Here is a 19,536-nt window from a genome sequence, read left to right as displayed (position 1 = left end):
TTTGTTTCAATCGATATTTTACAATCTATTATGTGGTTATCCTGCAAAGAATCGCGTTTGTGTAAATTAACTTCTGTGCGTATTTCCTTATTTACAAAGTTTAAAAATACATTGTCATTGTTATTTAGAAATAGCCTAATAGATCAAGTATTAATTACTACCAAATGACTGTAATGTTGTATTTGGCAGCACTGCACCACAATTAATTTTGGCTTGCATTGATATTTCTAGCTTTGTAAGGCAGAACTTTACCTTTTCTCACTAACAGGTTAGATACAGCACGCCCTTCTTCAAAAGCAAAACATGTTAAACGTGGATATTATAAGCAAAACTAAAACTCGACTATCTTAACTGCATTAGCAGCATTATGTAACACAAAAGTCCCTACTATTAATTCAATGTTTCTATTAATTCAATATACTATCATTATCACGTTTCGTTTTATTTTCAAATATTCCCTTAAACGAATATTTGAAACATTCGAATAAAGGTAGGCTATCAATTATCACCAGCTGTGTTTTTTATATTACCACCGAACACCACATCTGATGGACCGTAATTTCTTCGTTCTAGAAGAAGAGTAGTAATAATTACTTAATTATGTTACTCTTTAAACCAACAAATGACCAGAATATCATACGATATTTATAAACTATAATCTGACGTGTTAAAAAATTGTATACTCCATCCAATTACCCAAGAAGTGCTATGCATAAATTTAGGTATGTGCAATAAAAGGGCCTATAGCCTATAACAGAAATATTGGTCATAGGTAGCACATTGGGCTATTATACAACTATTTTACTATTGAATGTTGTACATAACGGATAATGCAATATAGTATAATTTGCTAACCTACTATAACATTGATATATAGGTGATTAGGCTCTTCATTGATTTATATTGCCTGTACTTTACCTAAATAAAATGTTAATTTTTAGATTGAACGAGTACGAAGACTGCATCACCAAACACTCATCTTCGACAGCGAAGATAGCTTCGCAGACGATACGGATGAAGATCCAGATTACACGCCAAGAGAGGGATAAAAGCGGAAACGCAACGTCATTTCCTTTCAAGATAAAAACCATTTCCGTTATTTAAGTTTATGTGTAACCAAACAAAATCATAATAGGCTAAACATAATATCCCTACTTGTTTTACCTGACTTTGTATATATAAACAAAATACAACCAATATAGTAAGAAATGTATTTATGTGTGTTGTTACCTTTACAGACAGCTCTTCCGACTGATGAGTAGGATGGGATCAAGAGGAAGCTGAAAATGAGCAGGAGGGGACTTCTGAGAAAAGAAAGAAGTTCCAAATATAAATTCCAATACGGTTCAATGTAGACTACCTAGAGATGAAAGTGGAACAGTATTTCCTGAGCAAAATAAGGCTCCTTCTGAACATTATCAATCAATGTAATTATTTACTTAATTAAATGTAATAAAATCAAATAGAGCAAATAAAATATGTAATTAAATATTTTCTCGATGAATTGGATGTTAAAAAAACAAACCAAAGTAACTTCTACAGTGCTTAAAAATGTTAATAAGCCACTCAATACAAAATGCTGTTGAAATTGAGCAGTTTATATAGAAATACTCGCCTTCGGCTCGCTGGGGGCTACGCCCCCAGGCCCCCAAAGTAAGTGCCTTAAATTCGGGGATAAGATTGATTTGGTGATAGGTACAATTCGGACATGATGTCATGCCAGGAAATTCCCGGGGGGGGTGGTTAACGTTACCTGGGGATAAGACTTCAGGGGGTTATCTGGTCATACCAGGAACTTCCCTAGGGGGGGTTTAAGAGATTTGGTGATTGGTAAAATTCGGACATGAGGTCAAGCAGGAAATTCCCTGGGGGGCTTAACGTTACCAGGGGGGTTAACACATTAAAGGGTTTAATTTACTTAGAAGGTTATCTGGTCATACCAGGAAATCCCAGGGGGGTTAATGTTACCGGAGGGCTAATATCACACCCCAGGCCCCCTTTTGGGGTATTGCCCAAATTCGGGGATAAGCGGAATTCAGATTAGTATTAGACCTATTTTATTGAATTTTCCTCAGTTTTATTCAAGTTTTGACTCTAAGGCCATTTTGTGGCTTAACCGTTAGAGATACGAGAAAAGGTGACTGGACCTTTCGTTGTCGGAAATTTAATTTTGTTGTTCGATTATGCCATCAGATTTGAGCTACGAGTTCTGGTTTAGGAGGTACAGAGCGTGGTAGTAAAGTCTGCACCTGTCAACTATTGTAAATTGTTGAGTGGAAATATAGTAAAAAACCTACCCTAAGTCAACGTTTTTAAGTTGTTTAGGGGGTTTTTATTTGCTCAGGAGTTTATATAGTCATGCCAGGAAATTCCCAGGGGGGAAGTTAATCTTACCGAGGTTAGGCCATCAGGGGGTTTAATTTACTCAGGAGGTTATCTAGTCATAACAGGAAATTCCCGGGGGTGGTTAAAGGATTTGGTGATTGGTAGATCTGATGTACGCTAGTCAAAATCGGGGATGAGAGGGATTTGGTGATTGGTAAAGTTCGGACATGAGGTCATGCCACGAAATTCCCAAGGGGGGATGTTTAACATTACCGGGGGTTAAGACATGGGGGGTTATCTGGTCATACCAGGAACTTCCCAAGGGGGGGTTAAGAGATTTGGTGATTGGTAAAATTCGGACATGAGGTCATGCAGGAAATTCCCTGGGGGGGGGGTTTAATGTTACCGGGGAGTTTAACACTTCAGGGGGTTTAATGTACTCAGGATAGTATCTGGTCATACCAGTTAAATCCACGGGGGGGGTAATGTTACCGGGGGCTAATAACACCACCCCAGGCCCCTTTTGGGTGTTTGCCAAATTGGACATCAGGGGATTTATCTGGTCATACCAGGAACTTCCCAAGGGGGGTTGTAAGAGATTTGGTGATTGGTAAAATTCGGACATGAGGTCATGCCAGGAAATTCCCTGGGGGGGGGGGTTAATGTTACCGGGGGGGGGGGGGTTAACATTTCAGGAGGTTTATTGTACTCAGGAGCTTATCTGGTCATACCAGGAAATCCCGGGGGGGGGTTAATGTTACCGGGGGGGGGGTTAACACATCAGGGGGTTTAATGTACTCAGGAGGTTATCAGGTAATACTAGGAAATCCCCGGGGGGGGGGGTTAATGTTACAAGGGTTTAATGACACACGTGGGCCTATTTTAGAGGGTGTTGTGTCTTTGAACATAATAAAAAACACTCTGTCCCTATCTACTATTGAAACTTCACTAACGCTCAGCCAACTCCCAACGTGGAGGGGAGTTTTTAGTCACTCGTAACGTAGTAATACAAGGTCAAGCTGGAACCAACATGAATCGCACTAATTATAGTTGAAAAATATAAAGATTTTTCACGTATCAATCACAAAATAATTGCACTTAAACGCGTTTTGCGGTCGAACCATTGTAGATAGGTCAAAAAAGTCACTGGACCTTTTTTGTAGATCACTCATTTGCTAAATCAAACCTTTTGTTTCATTTTGACTTCCGACCAATGGTTTTGCCGCTATCGACACCAAAAACAAAACTTTTCACGTAAATATTACAAAAAAAAACTGCGCATTAATCACGTTTTTTCGACCAAACCAATAGAGATAGGGCAAAAGATTACTGGACCTTTTCTGTAGATCGCGCAATTTGCTAATTTGATGGGTCAATCAGATTTGAGCTACGACCAACGGTTCGGCCGCTATCGGGCTTGAAACATTATTTTTTATCGAAAAAATCTCTGGAATTTCCAAATGTTTCGAGCGTTTTGGTCGCTTAACCATGGAAGATAGAGCAAAAAAGTCATTAGACCTTTTTTGTAGTTCACTTCATTCCTGACTATTGAATTTTCCGTCAGATCCGAGCTAGCTCCAAACGGTTTCGCCCGCTATCGGGCTTACAAAAAATGCCTGCAGGGGTGAAGAATGCGCGATTTTTTGGGAATTTTTTTGAGGGATTGAAAATGAAAAATTCTCACTTTTCGGGATTTTCCTGGTGGTTACACGTGGAAAGCTATCTGTGTACCAAATTTCAAGTCTCTAACTCATCTGGAAGTAGGTTAGAATTAGTATACGTGAGTGAGTGAGTGAGTCAGTCAGTCAGTCAGTTACACATGCGGTTGTATATATATTAGATGTGGTCACATGAGTCTTTTTAATTTGCCACGAAGTAGGTTGTATTGGAGTTTCAGAACCAGAATTGACAAATATTGCCGATGTCATGTCAAGAAGTCATTTGGAATAAAAATCCAATTTATATTTCAGTGATAATGATAGGCAGCTTCCTTTAAATGACTCTGATCGTGACCGCTTATTTAAAATTAGACTTCTTGTAGCTACAAGGTAAGTATAAGGAAATCCCGTTTGAAAATCAAACGTTTTGTGTAAATGAGCAAATAGTTCCATTTATACAATAGTTCTTCTACAATAAAGCAATATAATCCACAAAAACCTCATAGGTGGGGCTACAAGATTTTTGTATTAAGTGAATGGCCTATAATCAGAATGGTCTTATGCACAACTTTTTCATATACTGAGGTCAAATGAAGCCAGTGAATGATTTTCCAGACACTGGACTAAGTTCAAATATACTTTTCGAGCTAATTAAACACGTTTCAGGGAATGAAAACCATTTTCTCTTTTTCGACAGTTGGTATTCTTCTCCAATGCTATTTGTGATATTGAAAAATATGGGCATTGCTGCACTAGGCACTGGCCGAATAAATCGATTTTCAGGCCTAGAATTTTCTTTTAATACATATATGAAGAAAAAAAGGTAGAGCTTCTGTAGAGGAAAAGGTGGCAGATAATGATGGCGTTCCTATCAGAGCCACAAAACGGTTCGACAACAAAGGTGCTATTATAGCAACAACCTTCGAGAGCTGCGAGCCTCAAAGCAACATTGGACGTTTTGATAGGAAAGTCAAATCACAAGTAGAAATAGATGACCTCGAGCCATCACTATAATAAGTTCATGGGTGATGTTGATCGTATTTGATCAGCCATTACAGAATAAAGATTAGATCAAAGAAGTGTTATTTACAATTTTTTTAAATTTCATTGATATGCCAATTGTGTCTGCTTGGCTGCTATATAGAAAACATTTTGTGAGAGTAGACATCCGTAGACAAGCTATCATGGATTTGCTAGATAGATAGAAGTGGCTGATTCTGTATTAAAACAAGGGAACTATATAAGTAAGAGAGGGCGGCCTTCGACCTCTGCATCATCAGTTGATCATGAGCACGAACAACCAACGTTCATAGAGGAAAGACAACGTTGTATGCACCCTTTTTGTAAAGATAAATCATAAATTTATGTATTAAAAACAGAAAAATTGTTTTGTTGATTTCCACAAGTACGTTTACTCAAATTAAACAATAAAGTAGTAGAAATACATATTTATTGTGCGTTTCCATTGTATCCCAGAGTGCCAGTAGGCCTAATGGCACAAAGTGTTTTTATTCAATTCGACCACTATGGACCATATGTGGCACAAAGCCATATTTTTTAAACAAAAGTTATTTAAATTTTTAAAAGTATTAATATGGTATAAAATTGTAATTATCTATTATCGGGCATTAAGAGGATGATATAAAAAAGTAAACGTTTCAGTTCACCACTTCAAATTCTTTAGCCTCCCCTGCAAATGTATCATTACTTTAAGAATTTTCATTTCCGATTCCGCTTTTACAGCTCACAAGTATCCAGAGTTTGTTCAATCCACAGAGAGAGTGCGGCTGGCCACACTTGACTTAGTAAGTGCGGAATTTATTCTGCACAATCATTTCTCTACTTTTCTCTCAAGGATCTGCACATGCGCTGATTACAACATTAAAACACGTTGTCCTCGGTGGTGCGACCGTTGGCGTGGTTAGACCTTGATATAAACGCTGCTAAATAACTTATTTTACATTTATAAATAATGTATTGAATAATCCAACTCGTATCATTTATTGAACGTACATAAACCTTGACTTTTCAAATGTATAATTAAATAAAATTATGTCTGACTTAAGTTTTCCTTCATAATAAGAAGGGTGGGGGATTGTTAACAATAGTTTGCTGCAAATTGCATGCTCTCTTTCACAAATCTACAGTTCCAAAGGTTTGGAGTTTTTAAGTTTAAAACATAATAATATTCATTTAATCTGAGTTAAATATTTAAAGGTGTTGGCAAGGAATTATACTACACCTGTGTGATAAAATATTGATTACAAATAATGATAGTACTAATTACCTGAACTTTTCTTTTGTAGAGAGAAACTGTTTTGTTTCGAGCGTGCATCTTCAACTAAACAGTAAAGAAAATGGACACAATAATTTGTTAATCACTCGAAAAACAAACAATAATAGATAATATTGCACTCTTAAGAAAAACTGAAAAGCTACGGAGGACGAGGTATAAGTAACCTGTTCATTGGCAGAACGAAATGGGCGCTTCCTCACTTGTAGGACTAAAGAAGAAGTCACGCAGTAGTCTACTAGAGTACAAAGGCTGACAAAACCTGACCTCAATTTCACAAACCTTGTAAAAAACTTAACCGTACGATAATGGCTAGCAGTCCCGTAATTTTCTCCGTTACAAATCTCAACATTCATTACTGAGTCGATAAGACTTATACGAATAATTATTATTCTTAATTTGTGAAAGTTCTTTTGATGTTTGGATGACACAGGAGTTTTAGTGATGGCCGAAATCTTACCCATACTCACTTGAATGGGAAAACACTTGCAAAGATTATATAGGCATATCGAGGGCATTTTTGTCTCTTTATTTTTGTTTATAAATATGTAATGATAGAAGTTACAATATTAAAATATGCTCAAATGAACTGTGTATCACTATCACTATCAAAGCCGGGAGTATTTCATACTTGTGTCACGGAGCAGCACTAAAATGGGGCAAATTTATTGTTTTATGTATTCTTACAAACTATTTTGAATTAAAAAATTACATGACATTTTATTATTTTATAAAGAACAGTTTATAGTGTATGGAAACAAATTAAAAAATATAATAAAGAAAATATTTTGAATGCTAAATTTATATTTTTCCTAGCAGTTATCCGCAACTTTGCACACAATTTTGTAGGCTTTGCACGTGTATGAGCAATTATATTTCAGATGCCAATTTTGAGTTTGTCTTGTTGCCAAAATCAAGAAAATCTGTCAACAGCGTAATTTTATGGTCATTGTAATGTAATCCGGTTTTTTACATGGTTGATTTTGCCTTATTTCCCGATCATATACAAGGTGTTCACAAAATTAGGTCACAAACTTCTGTAGCTGATAGTACTGATCATTTAAAAAAAAAGTCATATAACCATGTGCCGGGTATGTCTCGATTAGTCGCTAGCTGCCATTTGTAATAAAAAAGTGTTATCTTTAAAACTAGAAACCAAATTTGGCACACAGGTTTGAATAGATAAGAGAATATAAAAAATAATAGTTATGAAACATTTGCTGGACACTAACTATTTGAACAATTTCATTACTATTCCAAAATTACTTAATTCAATGAAATCCGTCAATGAATAAGCGAGCACGACCACTTTAAAACTTTAACGCTTGACAAACCGGGAGCAGCAAACACTTTGTTTTTTTGATAAGCATCGGCTGCTGCGTTACACACGTTATAAAAATTTTACAAAATACCAACTATTTTGCAATTTTTATAGCAGTTCCACCGGTTCTTATGTCTGTAAAATCCGTCAACGCATGAGCGAGCACGACCACTTTAAAGACACGCTTGCACAAGCCGGGAGCGCCACACGTCACAGTTAGGATGAGTCAATTGTTTATACTCGTAACACATTTTAAAAGTAAGGTCTTAAGAATGTATCGTCCACAAAATACTAATGTTCACTTTCAAAGTTTAATTTGATATCCTGTACATTAATTTTGTTGTAAATAAAATAATTTTTCTGCGTTCACGCATACAAATTTGTAGTTATTTAATTTACAAATCAGCACTCAAAATTAAAATCATTAAACATTACGGTAATAAACAAACACAATTTGGCTATATAGATGCAACCATGCATCAAATAATTTCACATTTTCTGGTACTTATAACCTCAAAACTCCCTGGATACTTGACATTAACACATAGCTATTTAATTGGGACATTGTAGGTAGGGTCATCCGTCCCTTAGTAAGTTGATTCCGCGGGTTTTCGTTTACGTTCTGCCCAACATAACCACCGACCGCGCCCGACAGGACGCTGCTATCACTTACACAACAACCGCGGATTTCGACAACCAGAAGTAAGACAGGTTAGGATAATAGGATATAATGATGAGGAAGCCAGGTGATGTGCGGCGCGCTGCGGCCAGGCCAGCGTGAGGCCGACCAGCTGATTACATCAGGTGACGGGATTTGGCAGGAACTGATCTTTTTTGGAGGTCTTTACCATAATTTGACATACGTGTAGCTGGAACGTTTTTTTAAACAAACCACTCCATTGTCGACCTGGAAGTTGGTTGAAGAAAGCAATACCAGATCTGCTAACGTAATTAAACGTAAATAAAACTGGCCTAAACGGTCGTATTATCAAAACGATCGGGTTCTACGTTTTATCCTTACAAGGAGGGTTCTTTAAAATTAGAAAAGGCTCTCTAATCTCGTAACAATGATTTAAATGTAAAAATATTGTAAATCAGCTAAACTAAAAAAAAAATACAATAGGAGAATTATGGCAATTATTGACCACAGAAGTTGTCGATACCGATAATGCTAGTTTATAAGAAATGTTAACAGTGAATCACCGAGTGTACTTAATTACCGTACTTGTATTGACAGTTATTCATACAATATTAAGAATTGAAATAATCCAACCCACATGGCCGCATACATTGAATTAAGTAAAAAATGTAAATAAGTGGCTGAATTAAACAATAAGTAACTGAACTGACGATACGCTTATTTAAGATCGATCTAACTTAGCACACCACCACGCAGTTACTGACTTAGCAAAATTATTTCTTAGTAAATCTTTTCCTACAGAATTTATTCTATTGCCTGCAGTGAAATTTAAATCAACTTAAACCATACCAGTGCACAAAAACGACTCTACCTAATGTGATGGACCAAATGTTGAAGGAAGTTAAATTAGACATACCGGTAAGCAAGATATAATACTTCATACTTTAGAAAAAAGATAAAGACTAACCTCGACCAATTTAGCTTGCCTGTTATGTAAAAATGTAGCTATTTCTATCATCAGAAATTTCAACCCAACGTAAATTACTAGTGAGATCCTGAAGAGTTTTAATCTGTGTCGAAGATTGTACCTTGAAATATAGAGCTCACTGTCTCGTATCGATTCCTCAGAAACCTATTTGACCATATTTGACCCTAAACTAGTTAATAAGGCTAATTTCATCCAACATCATGAATGAATGAGGTACATATTTACACAATATTAGCGGTTTTCTAATACGGAATCTAATACTCATCTAGCAGTATTTACGATGTAATCTTACTAAGTGAAACTAATTTAACACCAGATTTCTCCAATTATGAGCTCTGATCTAACAATATCTAAACAATACACCAGAAAGACTGATCTAGTATACAGTATGAAGACATCGAGTGGTGGTAAGTAACATAGAAAGCACATTCATCTATTTGTCTCAAAGAGATTTGACAAAAAGCGTGTTTATATCCCTTCAGGTAAATCTGTTTTATGGAGCATACGGCAATTCACTAGATAGGTAACTAAATCACGGTTCTCTTTGCTTCTAATTGGGGACTTTAACATCCCACTTATATGTTATTTCCAGTGCAAATATGGATCAATAAAATCATTATAGATGGCCAGGTGGGATGTCACTCTTTGTAAAGAGCTAACCACATCAAAAATGTTAGAAATGTTACTCTGGATCTAGTGTTTTGTGACTAAAATGTGATGATTTTCCATCACCCTCCCTTATCTTTATCTCTTGTTGTACTTTAAGAGCCTCAAAATAAATTATATGCAGTGGCGTAGCAAAGGGGGAGGGGCGGACCGCACTGGGTATCACCTTTTTTGGGGTGACACCTACCCGGTCTCTCAACTTTAAGAACAATGTAAAAAAAAATAAATCGCTAGCACAAAAATGTCTTTTTCGGATATTCCTCCACAAGCACTAACTCAGCTCTATGTATAATTCGGGGATTCCCGCAAAAGAGCCTGACGCTGTAGTGGGGGATTCCCCGTCCCAATCTCGCAATCTTTGAAGTTTCAGTTGCAACATTTCTAATTTGTTTCGTGAAGTGCGTTGTTGCGTGTCCGTAGCTTCATGTGAGAGGAGTTTCAGTAAATGTAAAAAAATTAATAAAAAAAATATGGTTGCCTGTAAAGTCGGTTTTACGGGCGAAGATTTTACGTGACAACGTCTTTTTCTCGGTAGAATATTTATTGATATGAATATTATTAAATTGCACAATAGGAACAAGGAATTGAATGAAAATAAGAATTGCACAAATTTTAACTATAGAAATATATTTTGTTTACTAAAACATTGTACATAATTTGAAATTAATTAAAATTTGTTATTGTAAATGGTAAAGTTGAATAAAACATTTACTAAAATTGGAATTTGAAATTCTTGCTAAACACAGTTAAATTCTAACTTCGCGCGTGGTGATTGGTCGGTTTAGTTCGTTTGTTTGGTCGCACTGTTATGACAGGTTAGAGGTTATAATTTGTTATTTTAAATGTTTGACTAGCAATACGCGCTGTTTCTTCTCAATCGACTGAATTACGATTGATTGCAGAGTGATTTAAACTAATAATTTACTTAACACTATCAACATTTGTCAATAGTATGACATAACCTATAAACTCAGTTTCTCAACTTTTGTGTCAATCTAACAATTAATCAATCAATCATAGTTTACGATAATGAAATATCAGTGTACAATTATTTACCTTTATTGTTGTAGTTGTTGTAAATGACGAATCTAAGCACTCCACATTTTCACGAATAAACATAGTTATCTGCTTTATCCCGTGCGGTGGACCCAAAGTTATCTGCTTTATCCCGTGCGGCGGACCCACTGGACGGGCATCGTAACGTTACCGGGCGTTACACTTTTTCATGAGTGACTCCGAGCCGCAACCTAATTTAAGACGTTGTCACGTCAAAAACTATTTGCGAGCAACAATGACCCAATCGCGGCTTAGCAATCTCAGTATATTAGCCATCGAACACGAGGAAATACAAAATATAAATTTTAAGGAAGTTATTGCTGAGTTTGCAGCTGTCAAAGTTAGCAATAAGAAATTTTAATTGTTTAACAATTCTTTTTCTCTTTTAGTTATTATTTTTTTGCTATTTCTTCAATATTATAAATAATAAATTATCCATGACCTTTATCATATAAAATTTATTGCTTTCTACTTTCTATGGGGTGACACCACTAACTTCCGCACCGGGTGCCACCCAAGGTAGCTACGCCACTGATTACATTTCCCTATTTAAGAAAAAGTAATCTAGAAGTTGCCTCTTTCTTACTTTGTATTGTGGATTTGGATTTCATTCATAGCAAGATAAGTAAATTTAACTGATTGAAACAAAGGGGGACATATGTATAAATTGTAGCTCCTCCAAACAAGCTGAAACATTACCTTTCCATAAGTGATTCTCGAAAGACCCTGTGTTAATAAATCCTTTGAGCCTCGACAAGAAATCACACAGACTACTTTCACTTCTACTGGGTGTCCCAGAAAGGAATGCACTTTTAAAAAGAAAAAAACCGGAAAAATGGCTTTATTTACAGCAATTATCCCAGGATTACCTGTTTTTACACTTCAGGGAAATTACTTGTGAAAGATTACATCATCCAGATGTAGACCCCTCCGGCGCCGGCACTCCGCCAAACGAAACCTTACATCTGCGAAAACTCGACGGCAGAGTTCTGGTGGGATGTCTTCAATTTCCTCACGAATATTTTGCTTCAGATGATCGAGGGTAGCAGGAGCGTTGTTGTACACCCGACTTTTTAGATACCCCCACAAAAAAGTCCAGTGGAGTTAGGTCTGGGCTTCTCGGAGGAAAGTTGATGTCACCAAAGCTGGAAATGACTTTCCCACGAAACAGCTGCCTTATTGCAGTCATGGAGTTTCCTGCTGTATGACATGTAGCTCCGTCCTATTGAAACCACAATCTTTGCCTGTTAGCCCGAGGTAACGTCTGCAAGAACGGCTGTAAATGATCATTAATCATTGTTATGTATCGCTGGGAATTTACTGTCACAGTGTTCCCTTGGTTATTCTCAAAGAAATACGGCCCAATGGTGCCTGTTTTGAGTCATTCCCGCCCAGACAGTAACCTTCGGGGCATGTAAACAGCGTTGGTGTTTCTCCCTTGGATTTTCTGCAGACCAATAACGGCAGTTTTGCTTATTCACATATCCATCGACATGGAAATGTGCTTCATCACTGAAGATTATTTTATTGAAATTTCTAAAACTACGAAGCATCTTGTTTGCGTAGTTAAGCCGAAGCGGGTAGTCAGTCTCTTTCAATGCCTGTACTAACTGGATTTTGTACGGGTGTAACTTCAAATCTTGTTTCAAAATGCGTTGAATACTGGTTCGGGGTATATTCAAAGCAGCAGCGTGTTTTCTTACTGATCGATGTGGATTATCCTCCACAGCATCTCGGACACGCTCGATATTTTGTTCAGAACGCACTTCTCTATGGCGACCGATGGGACGAGGGTTCATAGTTGATCCTGTAGCTTCAAATTTGCGCACCCAGCATTTAATTATGTTCACTGATGGCGTTTGGTTGAGATCATGAAGTCTGTATTGAGCGCGGAAGTGTCGTCGAACTGTCACATAAGAAAGCGTATGGTAATACTCGCGTACACAGAAAGCACGCTGCTCACCGGTAAAGCGATCCATGGCAAATGATTTTCCGCGGGCATGGCTACAAAGCCCTGATAAGCTCTTTATCTTATCTCTCTTGGACATTCGGCTTTCCCCAAAATAAAAGTGCATTCCTTTCTGGGACACCCAGTATAAGCCTCCATAACCAATGTAAGGTGTTGTCGAACTTGATGTAAGGTCCATGTAGAAAACAACAGTTTTTGGAGCTTCACTCGGTCAACAGGTGTATCAACTAACTTTCATGCTCGTCTCCCATAATGATCATTGTGCTAGTGATTTAAAGAGATAGTAGAAACGTTCAGCAGATTTTTGTTTTCTGTTTTCACAGCCTCCACCTTCTTCTCACTCTTACTCATATGGATGTAACCTCACACTGTCATCAGTTTGTTTCGTGCCTTCTGAAGTCTTGACAATCTCATTGTTTCTATAAATGATCTCTTGACTGTGCTAGTTGTAAATGCCCTTTTGTTTGCTGAGATTTTAAAAATTTTGTTGAATTCTACAGCCTAAAGATGTTACTTGTCTGAAAACTAGTGTTTAATCTATTTAAGAATAGTGCATACTTTCAACAATGCATTTAAATACTTCAAAATATTTCTTCAAGAGAGCAAATAAGTTTTTGAAGGTACAGCAATCCTGTCTGGTTTCCTTACCATCGAGGCCTCATAAACCAGCTACAGATTATTCAGAGGAAATTCCTGAGGTTTGTTGGAGTCAGGCCAAATGTATGCAGTACCAGAATGTTTTTGTTAAAGTATTGGAAGCTAATTTCTACCAACAAGACCTAGTTAGACGGAACAGCAGCGATTTGGTTTATCTTCACAAACTTCTTAAAAGACGTTTGACTGCCTTACCATGTTGACTGAAGTGGACATTTATCTACCAGCTGGGACTTTCCCCAAATTTATTTGACAGTCGCCATAACACACAAGCCCCTATGCAAGATTGCTTAGAAATAACTTCAGCACCAGCATCAACATGTTGCACGACAGCATACCGACCATGTGGAGGAAACAGCTGGCTTTTACCAGTCTAGTTTAAGATAAGGCTTTCATGTTAATATCGTAATCAGTAAGCAATATTGCCATGGTGTATAGGAGTTATTGTAAATTGGTTCTTGGCTTTGAATAGAAATAAATCATTAGTAATGCTTTCTTATAAGAACAAAAGCAAAATATTTTTTAGTTCAGAATCTAATAACATATTTTAAATCCAATAAACATCTGTAAAATTTCTAAATTTAAATACACAAGAGCCAGAAATAATTATTTCTCACCATCATAAAGAACATTTTGGTTGTCTACATTGTTTTTTTTTACAGATTTGGGCTGCTATGGGAGTTTCAACAAAATTTGGTATTAAAACACTTCCAGCAAATTAAAAAATAATACTGCTTAGAGAAATAGTTATATAAGGTATCTTCAAATTGCATACAGAAATTAGGAAGCAGATTAAGGGGGAAGTTCACAACAAATCGGTAAAAAATTAATTTTTTTTTTTATTTGCTTTTTTGTATATTTTGGTTCTATATTCAGTTCTGAACATAAAAATATAAAATATAAGGCCCTACGATTTTTTAAACTTTGAAAATAATATATTTGAAGTTCATAGTTTAGGATTGATTTTTCTGTTTTATATGTGAAAGTAGTAGTAGACAACATTTTGTCAGCATTTCTTTACAATTTATGTTTTTATTGTATCAAAACTATACTGTAATTGTAATTATATTTAGTACTATAAACCATTGTGCCAGCTTATCATAGTTATTGGCTTTGTATTTAGAAAAGTGGGACAAGACAACAGCAAGCAGCTGTTTACAAACTAATCACAGCTGATTCTCTCTGCAGTTTGTTCTTTGTTGTGACATGTGACTGTAGTGTAAGTGCTTTGTTTACATCACATAGTTAAATACTCATTGTGTTCAGTGGCTGTTGTTATTGTTTGTTATTGTGCTAAAAGCTAAATGAAATCATCAATTATAAACTTATAGTGAACATTTCACAGATTTATGTTATTGTTTCTTTGACTCTTCAACACAACACAACACAACATAGCCTAGGTTATGTTATCATAATTTATACTGGTTTGTAGCTAGTTAACCCTCCAAACTGTTGTTCATCAAAATTTTGATGAAGACAACCCAATTATGATTGTTGTTCATCAAAATTTTGATGAACAAACATTCGCTTGCATAATCACTCATTACAGTATATTCCGGAAACGTATCGATTCGATTCATGCACCATTGGATTCGGGAAAAAAAAAAGCCTAGGGAATACTATAGTTTTATTCCTCATTGTATTGTAGTTGCAATGTACCAAGTTCGTAGTTTGGAACGTAAAAGATGTGACCGCCATGTTGTCGATGCCGTCTGAGTTGTTGATGTGACGAGTCGTGTCAATTAGTAAGTTTTAGTAGGTTTATTTGTGTTTTAGTGTTGTGTTTAGTGTGTGGTGAATTGTTAAATATTGCAGTAGTGCAAATAAATAAATTTTAGAATAAATACATTTTTCGAAAATTTTTCGCAAAAGTTTTGAGTAATGACAAAATGAATCTTTTTTCGACTCTTCAAAAAAAAGTTATGGAATTTATTTTACTACTGCTGTATAGTTTACTTCATTCTGAGTAATAAAATATGCAATATAACATGTATTGAAGTAAAACTGTATTAGTAAAACTTTTATTAGCAAACTCTTACATATACACCCTATTTCCACAATTTATGCGCATCGCTGCTTTTTGTTATATAGTGTTATTATAGTTTCATAAATTTGTAAAATGCTTATGTGTTTCTGAAACTAGAATAAATTTGACATAAAATGGATATCTCACTTTTATAGTTTTCTTACTATAACTTGGTTTGCTAGGTATGGTCCCCCCCAAATTAAAAAAAAAAAAAATGTAAATTTTGAATTTCATGGAAAAAAATTTTTAGTCAACATTTTTTTTAAGGCCAAATTTAAATACTAATATTATTATATGTTTAATTCTGAACACAAAAATATATACTTCTATATATATTACTTTAAATTTATATTTTTAATAAATTTTTTTTTTAAACCCTTGCACGAGGCTTGAAAACATGCTGCCACTACAGGAAAAAATGACTGCCAGTTGGAGGGTTAAATTATGAACTATGGGTCCAGTAAAGCAAAGAGAGGTGAAAAGACTAAGTAGTAAATCATTAAAAACTAACACTAAATCAAAGACTAAGTTAGCTGGTGAGAAACGATGGGTACACTGATAAAGTACACTGTTTTGATTTTTGTCGATTTCCGAAAGTTGTATTTTTTTACCTTAGAAATTACACAGCTCAGCTTCTACAACAGATAGAGTTATGATTCTTTTTTTGTTTTGTTTACTTGGTTCCCCTCTGTGATCTGTAGGATGGATTTAAAGACAAAATAAACAGAACATATTTAAAAATTAATTTATTATAATTTTTTCACGGAAAATTAAGCTTTTACATTTAAAGATATACAAGACTATTATTTACTATGATACAATGAAATCCATCCTACAGATCACAGATTATACCTTTAGGAACACTTAGAAAAAAACAGAAATTAATTATCATAAATAAATTTTTATCGGTACGGTATCTAAAAAACCCTTGAAAAATATGGGAAACCAACCCCCCCCCCACTCACCACGGGAGTTAAAAAAAATTACCAATTTTTTATTTGTATCTATGTTTATATGTAACAACCATACATGTGTAGAAATTTTAAATTTATAAATAAAGATTTTAATTTTTTCATGAACTCCTCCCTTAATTTAAATCATAAATTCTGATTTTACTAGATGTTTTCAAATATTAATTATCTATCTTAATGTTGATACTTGGTTTTATTTCTTTTGTAATATAATTTCTATTATTCAGCATTAGGTTATTTAATGTTAACCATTTAGAATTATTATATTATCATTTTTCATCCAAATGCTTAATTTGTTTTCTTCATTATTATAAAATATTTACTTTTGTATGTTAACACGTTCAATCCTGGTGACGCCACGGTGGCGTCGTGCCTATATGTCACACCGCCAGTACCAACGACGCCACGGTGGTGTCAAGTACAGGGGTATTTTTAAGCCGCCGAATGAATTACTAATTATTAAATAATCGTCATTCTCGCTATATTAGATGTTTATTTAGATGTCGAAGAATACCAAATCGACCTTGGTTTCCAGGAATCAGTCTTCAAAGTATTGATTAATTTTTATAATTATTACAACTTGAGTAACAGCTGATTTCTAGTCAGACGCGATTCCCGCCAGTTTCTCACATGTTTATATTATTTTTGCTGTCTCGGCTTCCCGCTGTTTTCTCACTTTCACTGTTGTTATTCGGGAGATGAGTGAGTTTGAGATTATGAAACGTAATTCTTACTTGGTTGTGTATTATTATTAGTGAAGTGAATAGTTTACGTTTTCTGTAACCATGGACCCTTCACCGTCTACACTATCTACTAGGAAAACCATTTCTGACGATACATTGAATAGTATATTGAATGGTAGCCTAAGCTCGGAGAGTACTGAAGACGAAAACATTGTGAGTGATTTTGACATTGACTTTCCCGACGATCAATTTCGTTCATCAACACCACTGCCAGACAACGCCGGCGGGTCTGATTCTTCTAGGTCACTGTCGCTGCAAACTAAGTCTACTACGTCTGTGAGTACTGTTGCCTCTACTTCCGGGTTACTCAGTGTAACCCCCCAACACAGCTAAATGATATAGAACAACAGTTTGCTGCTTCACAGACACATGATTTACCAAGCCCACAAAATACTGCACAAAGGCGTACTAGGCGCATGGTTGTCCCTGCTGTTCAGTGGACTAATGACAATTCCTCAATGAAAAACTTTGATTATGTTTCTAAACAAGCACTAAAAATACAAATGCAACATAATGCAGAACCTTTAGATTTTTTATAAATGACGAGTTTTTTGACTTGCTTACAACTGAAATAAATGCTCAAGCTCAGTACATAATGGCAACTACCGATCAAAGACCTCACTCTTCAATAAAACTTTGGAGCGATGATGACCAGGAGGAAGTAAAAATATTTTTGGACCTATTGTTACATATGGGTGCTCTTCAGTGCCCTAGAATGAATGAGAGACTATTGGAAGACTCATAGACTTTACAACATTCCATGTTTCAAGCAGTATATGAGCCGAAATAGGTTTTTGCTTATTATGCAATGCTTGCACTTTGCTCGCAATCCGTTTGGTGAAGAGCCAGTACCAGATGACAGACTTTAGAAAATTAGGCCGGTTGTAGATCCCTTTAACAACACTATGAAAGCTATTTATGAACCAGGGCGGGAACTGTGCATTGATGAGTCTATGGTGTTATGGCGGGGAAGACTAATTTTCCGTCAGTACATCAAGAACAAAAGACATAAATATGGTATAAAGCTATATGTACTGACAGAACCAAATGGACTTGTCATCAACTTTGCTGTGTATGCCGGAGTCAATGATTTTGACCTTGGAGGTGTCGGTCATTCAAAAACTGTGGTCTTGCATCTTATGCAAGATAGGCTTGACTTAGGTCATGCGGTATACATGGACAATTATTATAATAGCTTTGACTTGTCTAAAGAGCTACTTGACCGGAAAACCTACACTACAGGAACCCTCAGAGCTAAATGCAAAAATACACCTTCCGAGGTTGTAGAGACCAAGCTCGCACATGGGGAGGTAACATGCTACTGCGCTGATGGAGTTGCAATTGGTAAATGGCATGACAAAAGTGATGTAAGTTTTATTTCAACAGAGCATGTTCTTGACATGGAAGAGTGTAAGAATAAACGAGGTGAAACTACAATGAAACCCACAGCTATAGTTGAATACAAGTACATGAAAGGAGTTGATCGTCAAGATCAGATGCTGGCTTATTACCCCGTCACACGAAAAACCACACGATGGTACAAAAAACTTGGCATTCACACCATTGAAATGATGGTGGTGAATTCGTACATGATGTTCAAGAGCCATTCTGGATTACAGCGTCTGTCTCTGTATGACTATCGCTTGTGTGTGGTAGAACGACTACTACCACCTGATTATGTCTCTTCAAATCGAGGAATGAGAGTAGACATCCAACCAACTCCAGGAATGCATTTTGCATCTAGGATGCCTGCTGCTCCTAGTGGAAGGACCCTACGAAAGAGATGCTGTTTGTGTCTACGAAAAGGGAAGAGGAAAGACACGATCTTCTACTGTACCAAATATCCGGGACAGCCTGGTCTGTGCTTGGGAGCTTGTTTTGTGCAGTTTCACAGTGTGACATGAACGAATACCTGAACTTCTTCTAAATAGCAATACATAACATATTCAAGTATTCAATATATTCCAATTGTGTTTTTAGAGTTATTACAAAACAGTGAATTGTAGCAATGCGCCTTTCATTCATCTCAATAATCTATTATTGTAAGGTATTTGATTTGATATGATTGATTTCAGTCACCAAACAATGGTATAAGCAGATATTTTATAAGTAATATATAAAAAAAACAATAGTTATGTTTTACACAATGTATTCTGCGTACTTGAAATATTACCTAATAATTATACGTTTTACTGCCAATCCTAAATCTTTTTCAGGTATTACTTT

The 19,536-nt window shown here is 35.9% G+C and overlaps 2 protein-coding genes across 2 annotated transcripts; one reads left to right on the top strand and one right to left on the bottom strand.

The window, feature by feature from the left end:
• Nucleotides 1–11,091: 11,091 nt before the first annotated feature.
• LOC124359719 lies at nucleotides 11,092–14,487 on the bottom strand. The gene has a single exon (XM_046812691.1). It carries the CDS (start codon nucleotides 13,092–13,094, stop codon nucleotides 12,294–12,296), a length of 801 nt encoding a protein of 266 aa, XP_046668647.1. The 5' UTR covers nucleotides 13,095–14,487; the 3' UTR covers nucleotides 11,092–12,293.
• Nucleotides 14,488–18,215: 3,728 nt separating this feature from the next.
• On the top strand, nucleotides 18,216–19,214 carry LOC124361112 (piggyBac transposable element-derived protein 4-like). Its single transcript, XM_046815147.1, has one exon. It carries the CDS (start codon nucleotides 18,216–18,218, stop codon nucleotides 19,212–19,214), a length of 999 nt encoding a protein of 332 aa, XP_046671103.1.
• The last annotated feature ends 322 nt before the right edge of the window (nucleotides 19,215–19,536 follow it).

The sequence above is a fragment of the Homalodisca vitripennis genome, chromosome 4 (assembly GCF_021130785.1).
Source record: "Homalodisca vitripennis isolate AUS2020 chromosome 4, UT_GWSS_2.1, whole genome shotgun sequence".
Classification (NCBI taxonomy): Eukaryota; Metazoa; Arthropoda; class Insecta; order Hemiptera; family Cicadellidae; genus Homalodisca; species Homalodisca vitripennis.
The sequence above is the reverse complement of the archived record's forward strand: the minus strand, read 5'-3'. Positions and strand labels throughout refer to the sequence as shown.

Excerpts from the sequence above, each read along its gene's own strand:
- LOC124359719 (XM_046812691.1), bottom strand. The coding sequence starts at position 13,094 with ATGGACCTTACATCAAGTTCGACAACACCTTACATTGGTTATGGAGGC.
- LOC124361112 (XM_046815147.1), top strand. The coding sequence starts at position 18,216 with ATGAAAGCTATTTATGAACCAGGGCGGGAACTGTGCATTGATGAGTCT.